Source organism: Colletotrichum graminicola, assembly GCF_000149035.1.
Source record: "Colletotrichum graminicola M1.001 genomic scaffold supercont1.244, whole genome shotgun sequence".
Classification (NCBI taxonomy): domain Eukaryota; kingdom Fungi; phylum Ascomycota; class Sordariomycetes; order Glomerellales; family Glomerellaceae; genus Colletotrichum; species Colletotrichum graminicola.
Window position 1 is genome coordinate 1 of NW_007361248.1, and position 14,138 is coordinate 14,138.

General features: G+C 32.0%; 3 protein-coding genes across 3 annotated transcripts; 1 reads left to right on the top strand and 2 right to left on the bottom strand.

Annotated features, from left to right (window-relative positions):
• Positions 1 to 5,756: 5,756 nt before the first annotated feature.
• GLRG_11964 (uncharacterized protein) lies at positions 5,757 to 6,123 on the bottom strand (the record flags this gene model as incomplete). Its single annotated transcript, XM_008102647.1, has 3 exons — positions 5,757 to 5,795; positions 5,845 to 6,013; positions 6,062 to 6,123. 3 exons carry the CDS (start codon positions 6,121 to 6,123, stop codon positions 5,757 to 5,759), a joined length of 270 nt encoding a protein of 89 aa, XP_008100838.1.
• A 1,492-nt stretch (positions 6,124 to 7,615) lies between these two features.
• On the bottom strand, positions 7,616 to 7,954 carry GLRG_11965 (uncharacterized protein; the record flags this gene model as incomplete). The annotated part of the gene is made up of 1 exon (XM_008102648.1): positions 7,616 to 7,954. The coding sequence occupies one exon, from the start codon at positions 7,952 to 7,954 to the stop codon at positions 7,616 to 7,618; it is 339 nt and encodes a 112-aa protein (XP_008100839.1).
• Positions 7,955 to 9,405: 1,451 nt separating this feature from the next.
• GLRG_11966 (glutathionylspermidine synthase) lies at positions 9,406 to 10,737 on the top strand (the record flags this gene model as incomplete). Its single annotated transcript, XM_008102649.1, has 1 exon — positions 9,406 to 10,737. A coding segment is annotated over one exon (1,332 nt), but the record flags the coding sequence as incomplete, so codon positions are not given.
• Between the last annotated feature and the right edge of the window lie 3,401 nt (positions 10,738 to 14,138).

Genomic DNA, 14,138 nt, shown 5'->3' on the forward strand with positions numbered 1-14,138 from the left:
CTATAGATATAGTAGATTTAAGGAAAGAAGCTATGTCGTAGTCCTTTTACTAAGTAATATACTTATATACTTCCTTATAATAGTAGCTTATACATAGCTATTTAAGTATATAAGATTATATAGGTTAAGATTATTTAGTGTTATTATATATTTAGTTTTATATATAAGCTTATTAGGTATAGCTATAATAGCCTTACTTCTTACTATATATAGCTATATAGTTACTTACTAAGATATCTTAGTAATTACTATAGCTATAGTAACCTTTTAGTAAGTAGTAAGCTTATTCTTAGTTAAGGCGTATAGATATTACGTATCATCACTCATTTTTTATTAGTTTCTTTAGATATATCTTAAGGATTAATTAGTCTGCTGCTATAACCTTTAGGTTAATATACTCCTAGAGATTATAACGCTTTACTTTTACTTAGATAGCGTTAAGCTATATAAACTACTTACTATATAATTATAAGATAGTTACCTTATTATTATAGTTCTTATTAATTATTATAATAGTATTTAATTAGTAGATAGGTATATTAGTTTATTATAGATATATATATTTAGACTATTAATTATTAAATAGTAAGGAATTATAATAGCCACTTAATTAATTCTATTATATGTTCTATATCTATAGTAAATTACTATAAAAATAGGGAAAAACCCCTATTTCTTAGTTAGGAAATCCCTAGCTAGTCCTAGTAATATCATTAGTAAAGTTACTATTAGAAGTAGGGCTAATTTACTGCCTATTCCCTAACAATTCGCTATAAGGTAACTATATATTTACTAGCTAATTTATATATAATTCTGCTATATTTAATAATAGCTACTACCCTAGGTTAGTTATAATAATAATAGTATCTTTAGTAAGTTTATTACTATAACTATTATTATTATCTAGGATAAATTAAGGACGTTACTTAGTTAAGCCTTTTTATTTATTACTTACTATATAGTATAGCTTAACTAATATAGATTAGAAAACGTAAGGGCTATTAATATTAATAGTAAAGTCTTTACCTTAAGTAGTAAGCAGCTTATATAGGCTAGACTAACCTCTTTTTTTACGCTAGACGTAGACGTTACTGCCTAAAGGTAGATCCTTTATTATAGAGGTATCTAGGCTGTTATAGGTAGTAAGAGCCTTATTAATCTGCCTTATTACGTTATATTTATAAATATCTTTAGTTACCTTATAGATAGTAGTTATATATTAGATTATCTTAAGTAAAGAGGTAAAGTTAGTAGTTATATAAAGGTAAGCACTAAATACTAATAAGGTAAGCATAAGGCTATTTAGGCTAGTAGTATTATTAACTACTTTAGTAGCGCTTTAAAGTGTATATTTATAGTTAATAGATAGGCACTCCTTACTAATTATCTTATATACCTATTAGAGTATAGTGTAGTATCTTTTAACCTTCCTAACGCTATAATAAGGTTTAATAGGGATAATCTTAACTTTAACGCCTATTATATAGGCCTTATATAAAAATTTAGTTAAGATAAAGTTTTAGCCTATATTAGTAATAACCTAATCTAGAGGACCTTAGTAGACGTTAACCTAGTAGTAATAAAGTGCTTCTTATATAGTTTTTACTAAAATATTATAGAGGAAGCAGGCTGTATTAAAGGCAGTAGTAGTATTAACTATATAAAGTATAAGATTACTATTAAGGTATATTATATTAATAATAATTTTATAATTAAAGGAGTAGTTATTATATAAGGTAAATTAAAAATAAGAAGGTACCTTACTATAGATTTAGTAATAATAGTAGTACTTTATTAAGTGTTTAATTACCTTTATTTTAACCTTATAGCTAGCCTTATAAAGGATCTTATATAGCTAGTAAATTAATAAATAGCTAAATTATTATTAAAAGTAGTATAGTTTAATATTAGTTAGGTAATAACTTATAAGGCTTTACTTAGGCAGGCTAAGTAGTATCTATAGGTAGCCTTATTTTTATATAACTAGTACTATAATGTTACCTTATTAAAGGGTATTAGAGCAGGGTAGGGCAATTAGCCTAGAGTAAGGTAGTATGCAGGCTAATTAGAAGATCCTAATCCTAATTAAGTACAGAGATATAAGCTAGCGTTAATAGATTCAGAGATAGACATGCAGAATTTATCCTTTATACTTATACCTACCTTCTAATTAAACTAGAGCCTCTCTATAATTTACCTTTAATTATAATAACATAAGACAATTAGGAGTAATTACCTACCTAATTAGGGCATAATTATACTTAATCCTATAGTTTAATACTTATAATTAACGTTAATTCTAGACAGATTAAGATAATTTATGCACTAATTAGTAAGGAATCTTATGTTACTTTTAGTAGTTATAGTGTTCTATATAGTCACTACACTACAAGAGTCCCTTATACCCTATACGCTTTTAGTATTTATAAGGTTATTAAATTAAATTAATAGCTAATCTATATTAGCTAAGTAAAGTAAGAAAGGTGTGTTAGTAGGTATTATATAAAAAGTAATATACCTAAAGGAAGTCTTTACTATAATAGTGCCTTATAAAGTAATAGTATTACTATTACTAAATCTAATCTTTACTTTATCTATAGCTATAGTGTTAATAGTTATAAATAGTTAAATTTACTATAGTGTAATAGCTTATAAGTAGCCTATAGTTAAATAACTTACTATACCTATATCTAGTAAAATATCTTAAAAGGTAGCTAATAAGTAATAATCTAGTATAAAGGTACTAGGTAACTTAGTAGAGGTGCTATTAGGGTTAATTCTTATTAATTAGTAATAAATAGCTTAGTTAGTAAGGTTAGTAGTAAGTGTATTACTATTTACTTTAGTACTACTAAGAAATATAGTTAAAGTATAAAACATACTATTATTTTACTCTTTATTACTACTAATAATAACGTAGGCCCCTTAAAGATACTATTAAAGATCCTTATTATTATTATTATCTTTATCTTCTTCTTTTTATAGTGTTATGCCTTTATAAGTAGTAAGGAAGGCGCTATATATAGTAGCTAAGATATCCTTTATATATTAATTACCTTTAAATTACTAGTACGCTTTATATCTTTTATTAGTAGTGTGTTTTATTAACTAGTAGCTAGGCTTATAGTAAATATAGTATTTCTTACTATTATAGCTACTACTATTACTACTATTATTATTATTATAGTAATAGTTACTACTACTACTATAGTTACTACTAAACTATTAATTATAGCCTTAGCCTTAGTAGGTATAGTCTACTTAATATTAATTATTAAGTAATAAGAGTAAAGATTTAATAAAGTACTAGCTATAGTAAGAATATCTTATAGTAGTACTAATTAATAATTATAATTAACTATATACTCCTTTTAATATTATAACTAAAGTATATAAGTAAAGGTTACACTTAGGAACTCTAGAGTAGGTATTTAGTAGCTAACTTCTTAACACTTTATTATTTTAGTAAGATAAAGAAAAAGCTTATTAAATAAGAGTAAGTTTTATAATAAGCTCCTTAAGGGCTTAGATCTTAGTTATTATAGGATTATTATATATAACTTAAGGTAGTATTATCTCTTACTATTTAAATAAGTAAGTTTATATTTATTCTTATATCTTAAAGTAGTTATAAATTTAGTTAACTATCTTATTAAAATCTTAAATACTATTACTATAGATATAGTTAATATAAAATAAAAATACCTTACCTTTTAATATAATAAAAAAAGTAGGACTAAGCTAGTGTTATTTAATCTTAACTTTACTATAATTATCTTAAAAGATACTTAACTTAAGATTAAGAACGTTATATAACTTATTACTATACTTAGTTTTATTTATTAGTAGCTTTATAAGATTAGTTAGTTAATAGAGGTGTAGTTAAGAGGAAGGGATAAGTATAAATTTAGATCTATATAGTAGCTAACGTTATAACTTATTATAGCCTTATAATAGAAATCTCTATATAGTGCCCTAAGGTAGGAGGTTAGCAGTAGGCTTAAGGTTATTTAATAGGTTAAATAGTATATCTTACTAAGGATTTACCTTATTTATTATAATAAGCTAACTACCTAATTACTTACTATACTAGCTATAATAAGGATAGTAAGTAAGGTAAGAGGTCCTAAGGTTACGTAATAAGGTATTAATAAATAAAGTGCTTATATTACCTCTAAGTGCTAAATTTAGATTAGTAAGTGCTTATTAGATATTATCTTATTATAAAAGTAAAGTTAGGCTATTTTACTTCTATTTTAGCTAGTAATAATCTAACGTTATTAAATAAGTTAAGGTAAATAAGGTTACCTACCTTTATAATATAGTATTAGCTATTATTTATAATAATATTAAAAAAGTAGTAAATAAGGCCTATTTAATTATTAACCTTTCTTTAGGTAAAATATACTAACTAGTAATATTATTAATAAAGTTAGGAATTTTTATTTATAAGTTAAAGATAGGCTACTTAAAGTAGGTAAAAGTCATATCTTCTTTAGTCTATATATAAAAATTAGTATAAAGAAGGTCTACTAATTTAGGTGTAATCCTTCTTTTTACTATACTAATAAAGACTCTGTTATTAATAAGGTAATTATAAAATATTAATAGTGCCTTAGTACCTATAGTGTTAAAAGTAGTAGTAGTCTAATCTATAAAGTCTAATTAGAAAGCGCTAAGGAGGTAATAGCTATAGAGGTTACTATCTAACTATATAGTAATTATATATATTATATATAATCTAACTTTTTAGGGGTCTATCTTATTAAGATTAAAGTTAATATAGTTACTTTATATTAATAAGTTAATATAGTAAATAAATATAAGTAGAAGAAGGAGAGGTTATAAGAGGTATAATAATAATAATAATAAGTATAAGTAATAAGTATTTACTATTAGTTAATTTAATAGCCTTACTATTACTAGCAGTAGCTCTTTATTTTTCCCTTTTTTACTTATTATTAATAGGAAGTTAGTTAAGATAAAGTAAGGAAGTAAGGAAAATTATAATAGTAATAATAATAATAAGGGTTAATTTTATAGAGGACTATTTACTAATAGGCTAGTTAATCCTCTCTACTTTATATAAAAGAAACCTTACTAATCTGTTATTAGTAGTAATCTTATAATTAATTACATACTAATTAGTGTTAGTTAATTATAGAAGAGGGATATCCTATATTACTTTATAGATTATAACTATAGGAATTAGTTATTACTTATTATATTAGTTGTTAAGTAAATCTAGACTTTTAGGTTAGTATACCCTAGTGGTGAGGTAGATACTGCTAAGGGAGGCGGTATGTTACGTAAATGTCACGTGACCACCTCCCCTGGAGCGTTCTCACCGTATACTAACACTTATAATACTATTAACATTAATATGTTGAACTCTAACGTTATTAACAGCCGTATCCTAAGCATAGTTTAGGGCTCTATTGGCCTTGTCTCTGTGAAAGAGGCTACTAAAAAGCTGGTCACAAAGTCTAGTGACCTCCTGGGTCAAATGATGGGTGAAGACAAGATGTTAGGTCAAGCTTCTGTGACCCCAGTTACAGGCAATTAACAAGTACTAGGCAGTAATAATACGTTAATGAGCACTTTTATTCGAAGCTCCTGTTCCTACTAGCCCTCTTTCTCTATAAACCACCTTTTTCTATCAGCTCTTTAATTGCTGTTCTTTATAGATTCTATTACTGGCCTATATACGTAGCCTCATACTGCCCTCTAATATTTTGATTCAAAAGACCAAGACATTAGCAGGTCGCCTCCTTTGCCCCATACTTATTACAAGCCTACAGCTATTAGTTGTGACTATATTGAGTTGTATATTAGTTTACGTACCGCTTTCCAATTCGCCAGGGATAACCCCGTGGCTCCGTGACAAACCAATCCGCCACTGCCCGAGACAGGTTCATACCCCCAATGCTGACAAGCATATCTAGTAGCGTCATCACTTCTTAGTATGACTGAATGATAAGGACGTTTGTTGCTAACAGCCGTGTTGTAACAACTAATACTGTTAGTTAAGCTTAATGAAAGAACGTTATTATTAACATACTAGCAAGTAGCCTGAACGCTAGTAACAGCATAAACAGCAGCTGTAAGTACGGAGAGCTTCATTGTTAGAGTAGTTTAAAGGGGAAGAGTTAGCTTTAAAGCAGTATAGATAGATTTAAGTAGGGGAGTTGGCTTCGAAGTAGTAAAGATGGCTTTGAAGTAGTAGATATAGAATAAAGTAGAGATAACAGGAACACTTGACAAGTATTTATATAACTACTGTCCCTACTACTCTTTTAAATAACTCTTCTTATGTATCATAAAGTGGAGAAGAGTACAGTAATAAAGAATTAATAGCTAATATATATCTATAAGCTTAAGTGATGCAACATATTACCTTGTAGTTGGCAGCGGAGATATCCGGCAAGCGGCTGAGGTAACCTAGCAGGCGGTTATCCCGGCCGGTAATGAGGCTGCGCCACTACCGGCTCCACAGTGTAATCCCAGCTGTTAATAGCGTAGTGGTACCTTCGGTTATCCCGGCCGGTAAAATCTGTGGCTGCGCCACTGCCGGCTCCACAGTGTAATGCTAGTCGTTAATAGCGTAGCGGTACCTTCGGTTATCGCGGCTAGTAAAATCTGAGGCTGCGCCACTGCCGGCTCCACAGTGTAATCCCAGCCGTTAATAGCGCCGCGCTACCTTACTGTAATCCTGGCGTGCGTTGCCTATTCCATTGAGTGCCAGGTGACCTCACATATCCTCTGACCAATAAGAGTACCACAATCCAGGCTAACTGTCCGATAGCTATCAGTAATTACTTGTAGAGACCCATTTTTGGGTTATGTGAGGTCACTTGGCACTCAATGGGATAGTAAGGCCCCGACTTAGTCCCTGTGCATTCCCCAAAAGCACCCCCCAAAGACATCCGCAAAGAGAATCCTTAAAAGTAAGTTTAGGCTAGCAATATAGAACCATCGACTATTGCGGTCCTAGGTGAGATGGTTGCGGCACGTTTCAGCGCGAAGAGGACGAGAAAAAACATTATTTCGGACACCGGCGGATCCTAACGTGTCTTCGAGCGCCATACCGTGTGGCCACGTAAGTGTTCATGGGAATTGTGATATGTACCTCAGGGTTCTGCCTCATGTTACTGATGTGATTTTCTCCTGGCGATATGATTCTTTATCAACCTGCTGCGAGCCACATGAAATTGATAACCTGTCGCGGCAGGGACAGATCCCGCAGCAGTGAGAGATGACGCCCTCTTGTCATGAAGCCGGCTAACAGTGGCAAACAGCGGCTTCGTCGATTTTTGGAGTAATATAGGTACTATAGGGGATTCAAGGGCCTACTGCTAGCCCCTAGGTGTCCTATCTAGGAATAGCCTTATGTAAAAGGAAAGGACGTAGACAGGCTGCTGAGGCTGTAATATAACTCTTTATATCAAGGGAGATTGCTAGTACTTTTCGTACACCACCAATTCAAAAGATAATAAAGTTACAATAACCCTGTTATTCGGCTTATTTAACCTAAGAGCCCTTATTAGCTCTACCCCGCTCTTGGCACATTTGAAGTTGCTCTGCAGTCGATAGTATAAGGGCTACCTCCACGACTTCAGCCGCCGCAACTATCATCGTCTGAGTCACATCGCGCATGGACAGGACCACCAAAACCACCACTAATAAGGCCGGAAGGCGAATTCCCTATAGCCTGGCGAACGACAAGATCAGAAGACTCGACCTCGACCGTAGGTATTTTGTCGCTCTGCTCCGTATCGTTGCTTGGTTCCTCAGCAAGGAGGGACTTGCCGGAAAGTTGAGTGACATCGCGCTTTTCGATAGCACCGACGACGCCGGCGTCGTCGGTAGATAGGGGCATTGCCTTGGCAGTGGCGGCAAAGAAGGCAGCCGCGGCAATCTGGAGGCCTGGGAGTGTGAGATGCAAGGTTTTCATGATGAAGGTTGCTTAAAGGTAGATCACAAAGAAGTAGAAGTCGTAATAAAAGAAGCTATTAAGCAGTTAGTATAAGCATTAGATAAGAAGGGACAGCAGACAGGCAACCTACCAAATAAACACCTGGCTGTATAGCTTTTCCCTGGAGATGTAGAAGAAGTATGAGTGTATCAGTGATAATCATATTAGTATGTAGATGTGCTGCGTAAGGAGGAACTATTTATCGTCTGACCTAGATATCTGTCTCCTTGAGGGCCTAGCGATGTGTAATTCAAGGAGGGCTAGTTCTAGCACTACTAAAACATGACTAGCGCTCCTAGGGCAATCAAACACTACTTACTCTGCCTTAAAACTATATAGTAAAATACTTAATATTATTACTAATAGCATAATGTAGTCTACTAATGCCCTAGTGCCGCTTTGTGTAGGGTAGCGGGGCTAAGTCTTTTGCGCCTATAATGTTACCCCCCCACAGCTCATATCGTAATAGAGGGTGAATATTTAGTAAAAGTAAGTTCCTGTAGTCAGGGGTTAAATATTATTTACCTTAAAGGAGTAAAAGCTTTAGTCTAGTACTATATCATATTTAAGTCAGGCTAGGAGAATCCCCTTTTGATAGTACTATTAGCAATACGCTAAAGTTGTAATAGAAGTAATATTTATTAGTGTAACATGATCTGCTGTTGACCGGCGTCGCCGATGACATATGTCATTCACCTCAGGCACTTGGTGTCTGGGATCTTTATAATGGGTGTAATGACTAATGCACTAGTTTTAGTTGGGTTCTTAAATAAATTTATCCTAGCCTGTCTCGTGAGCCGGACCAATCAAAAGCACCGAAACTGACTAAGAGTCTTATAGCTAGGATTTACCTAGCAAACAGGTTCGGGCCGATTTTCAGAATACATAACACAAAACAAGAAATGTAATACGTAAGAGACTATCAAACTATTGAAATATTCTACTATTACCTGACATGATTTAAACAGACCGGCAAAAGCACGTAGAGTGGTCCTACTCAATGAATACTACGCTTTCTGGCATGTATAGTAAATGATAGGCAGTAATTAATGCAACTAGTAACTTTACTTATCTTTAAACTCTAGTTAGGCTGGATAGTAAATTGGACGGCACTATAGCTAGGTTAGTTATGAAGTGTTTTGCACAAGGGTTAGGCATTAAAGGAATCTCAAAGTTCCTCTACTACCCTGCATGACTCAATATTGTCTTTAGACCCATGCCCTAGTGTACTGCGTAACACCTTATGACTTAGTATTCCTAACGTAAAAGGTAAAAGAGAGATATATAGTTGGTCAACTCTGCCTTGTCAACGCAATAGTCCGCAGTCTCTTTTACTCTCCGAACAGTGTAGACGGCTAGAAAACGCTCTTTTGACATTATTTGACTATATTGGAGAAAGCTTCGACAGACAAAAAACGAACAGAGGCAGGATGCGCCGTATCCCCGTGCAGAAACGAAAAAATGCGACGCGACTCGTGCAGAGCCAGGGTCTGGTTTACGGCCACCTCAGTTCATACCGCACCACAGAGCCGTACTGGCCAGATAACCGATACTACTCGTTCACCCTTGAGGAAATAACACTGCTCGAGAACGCCGCCAAGGACGTCTTTGCAATGTGCTGCGAGGCGGCCGACTACCTCGTCGAGCACTCGGACATTATTACCGAGAAGATGGGAGTTCCCGCCTTCGCGTTACAGCAGATCATGGAATCATGGGACCGTGAATCTCCCTGGGGCAGCATCTACGGGCGTTTTGATGTTTGTTTTGGGGGGCTAGATCATGCGGATTCAAGGCTACGGGTGCCAAAGTTCTACGAATTCAACGCGGATACACCAACATCGCTTGTCGAGGCCTGTTTGATCCAGTGGCTGTGGCTTGAACAAACTGGCTACGGGAATGACCAATTCAACAATATACATGAGGCACTGATTGAAGGCTGGGGACGTAATCTCACGCTTATTGAGAAAAAGCTCGGCCATAAACCTACGGTTCACTTTGCTTTCAGCAGCGGCAATCATTCAGGCGAAGATATGATGAACACTATGCTTCTATTGGAAACATGCCAACAAGCCGGCTGGGCTGCTAAGAAGCTGAATATGGAGGAGATATCTCTCTCCACGGAGGATGGACGCTTTTATGACATGGAGGGCCAGCACATTGACGTCATTTTCAAGCTCTATCCTTGGGAGTTCATGACAGGACAGGAGTTTGCGAAACCGTGCTTCAAGGATATGGACAATGTTGGCAAGCGTGATGAGGAGGGCAACTATATCGGTGGAACTATCTGGATCGAGGCACCTTATAAAATGCTGTGGAGTAACAAGTCACTGTTTGCAATCCTGTGGGAGCTTTTCAAGGACGACCCGCGGTCAAAGTGGCTACTTCCGACGTACTTCGATAACGAAGCACCGACATCACTAACGAGCTTTGCCCGAAAGCCAATATTTGCACGCGAGGGTGCTGACATCGTGTTGAAAGAGAAAGGCAAGGTGGTCCAGGACTCATCGGTGGGATGGTATGGAGCAGAGGGGTATGTGATACAGGAGCTCGCGTTGCTGCCAGAGTTCAAAGATATACAGGGAAAATCGCATTACCCTGTCCTTGGTCTCTGGATGGTGGATGGCGACTCGGTAGGAATGGGCATTCGCGAGGATGAGACGCCGGTCACTACCAACGAATCGGTATTTGTTCCACATTCCATTGAAGATGGGCCTGTTACCTATCAACGGCAAGAGATCCCTAGTGATGAGGAGATTGAACAGGTTTTCAGGATTAATAATCTTCATCACCGGTTTGACAAGGGGACGGGGGATATAGTTACCGACATTATAAATCTAGTAGTTTAGCAAGACATAGGAATAAAGTAAGATATAGTACACATGTACGCAGGTTGCTGTCAAAAGTGGTATATATGGCCTAAACTCTCACAGATGTGTAGCAGCCAAGGAGCTCTAGTTCTTTTACGCAGTTAACAGTTACTTCTTATTACTTAAAATCTTTTAATTTCTAACTATTTACTAAACAAGTAACACTCTAACTAAATTATATTTTGTTGCTTTTAAGGTTTAATATAAATTTAAGTTTCAGTTAGACAAGGATATATATAAAGACAATTTAACCTTATAGCAAGTAAAGGTATTAGTAAGTAAGTAATAAAAAGAATAATAAACTAAAGTATAGAGGGTAGCCTTGTTTATATCTTTTAGGATAACTAAGAGTTATTCTTAGCCTCTATCCTAATAATAAACCTAGCCTTACCTACCTTACTTGCTTATACCTAACCTTTAGTAGATATTTTATACTCTAACTTACTTTTCCTTATTAGGTGCCTTCTAAAAGTAGTACTACTAGGTAGGTAAAGTATTTATAACGTATCTCTAGCCTATTTAGGATTTAAACCTATAACGTAAAGCGCCTACTTTTTAGCACTCCCTATATTTTAACACCTTAAAAAGAAAGCTATTATTACTAATACTACTTTATTTAATTAACTATTTATAGCCTCTTAATACTATAATAACATAGGTTTTAGCCTTACTAAGTAACTCTAACTTACTAGGTTTATCTAGGTTATTTTTAGTATTACTAGCCTTAAGTTATACTTACTATATGTTCTTAACTACTATAAACTTTATACTTAGATTTATAGTAATAGTCCTTTTCTTTTTACTACTAGTGTTATTAAACTTAGACTAAAGAAGCTCTCTTTAGTACTAAGTAATAGCTAAGTTAAAGGACTAGTATTAAAAGCCTTTTGAAATTTTTCTAAAGAGCTAGTGTTATATAGTAATAGTTAAATTTACTTTACTAAATAATAATAGCTAGTTATTTAGCTTTCTTTTTCTCTTTAGTATAGACTAATTAATAGTATATACTTATTTCTTATAATTATAGGTATTCTAGCTACTATAGGCTATCTTAGCCCTCTTACTAGCTAGTGTTAATATCTTATTAGGTAGTAAGAATAGTACTATTATATTTAGTAATAAATAATAGCGTATTAAAAGCTTTATAATAGTAATAAATAATAACCTAGTGTATCTTTAACTACTTTTTATAATACTAGTAGTAAGCTTAGCCTAGTAAGCCTCTAAGTAGTATATAATAAAGTTTCTTTTACTAATAAAGTTAAATTATTTTACTATATAAGGTATTTAAGCTTTTTATAATAAGCTACTTTTATAAGACTAAAGACTACTTAGTTAATACTTAATAGTAAGGATTATAGTAGCTAATTAATTAATTATCTATATAACTATAGTAAAATTCTATAAGAAAATCTCTTTATTTCTTAGTTAAAAAGTCCTAAGCTATTCCTAGCTATATTATTAGTAGAATTCCTATTAAAGTAAGGTAATTTTACTACTTATTCCCTAGTAACTTACTATAAAATAACTATATATTTACTAGTAAATCTATATATACTTTTACTACAATTAATATACCTCTTTAGCACTAGTGGTATAATTAATCACTATAAAGCCTATACTAAATATCCTCTATATATAGTAAGAAAAAGTAAGGTAATAAGCTAGCTAATAAGAGAAGAGAAAAAGTAAGTAGATAACTACTACTAGCTATAATAACGCCTAATAATAATAATATTTATGTTAATAATAATACTTATATTAATAAAAGTTAGATATTATTTACTTTTATAAGTACATAACTATTAAATATAGTAGAATTATATATAGATTAGCTAGTAAATATATAGCTACCTTATAGTAAATTATTAAGGAATAGGTAGTTATTAAATTATAAAGATTATAATAGTTTTAAAGTTAATTCTATTATATATTATATAACTATAGTAAAATCCTATAGGAATAAGGAAAAAACCCTTATTTCTTAGTTAGGAAATCCCTAGCTAATCCTAGTAATATTATTAGTAAAGTTACCTTTAGAAGTAGGGCTAATTTACTACCTATTTCCTAATAATTTACTATAAGGTAGCTATACACTTACTAGCTAATTTATATATAATTTTACTATATTTAATACACCCCCTTAGTGCTAGTGAAGTTATTAATTACTATAAAGCCTATACTAAATATCTTTTATATATAGCCTATTTATTTATTAATTAAGCTATACTATTTTTATATTTTAATATATTTTAGAGCTTATAATAACTATTTTAAATATAATCTAGGTTATTATAAAGCTAGTCTTATTAAAGTTATAAATCTTTAACTTTATAATACTTTATTTTATAATTATGTTTACTATAAAAGAGAACTATATATTTATTATATTAATATCTTTATATAAGGCTTTCTTATATTTATATTTATAAGATAAATATATTTAAAGCTTTAGTGTTTATCTAATAAAGTTTAAGGCCTAGTGCTTACTAACTAGTAACGTATTATAGTTAGTAAGTAGTTAATTAGCTATTTCTTTAACACTACTAAGCTAAAAAGAAATTAATTAGTAATTTAAATTTAAAATAAACTTAACTGTCTTCCTCTTTTTAAGTTCTATTAAATTCTATAAGTTAGCTATAGTGTTACGTTATAAAGGTTTTCTATTAAGATAGTTATATAATATAAAGAAAGGTACTAAATAGATATAGAATATAGCCTAATACTAGTTTTATAAGGTCTTTAGATAGCTTTAATAGCTAAGAGTAATTAGGCTTTATAATTTAGTAAATATATTATTTTTAGTAGTTAGATATATAGTAAAAGGAAGAAAAGACTATAATTATAGTAGGCTAATTACTTTACTTATCTAACTAACTTACTTATTATATATATTACCTAGTATAAGAATTAATTTACTAGTAAAAGGTGCTTTTTTATAGTAAATAATAGTACTAGTAATTTAGCCTTAGTAGTTAATATTATTATTAAATGTGGCGGAATTACATATAAATTAGCTGGCAAATGCACGGTTGCCCTATAGCAAATTACTAGGGAATAGGCAGTAAATTAGCCCTACTTCTAGTAGTAACTCTACTAATAATATCGCTAGGATTAGCTAGGGATTTCCTAACTAAGAAATAGGGGGTTTTCTTTATTTTTATAGTAATTCACTATAAATACATAACATATAATAGAATTAATTAAGTAACTATTATAATCCTTATAATTTAATAATTAATAGTCTAATACGTACGTCTATAATAACTAACGTGCCTATCTACTAATTAAATACT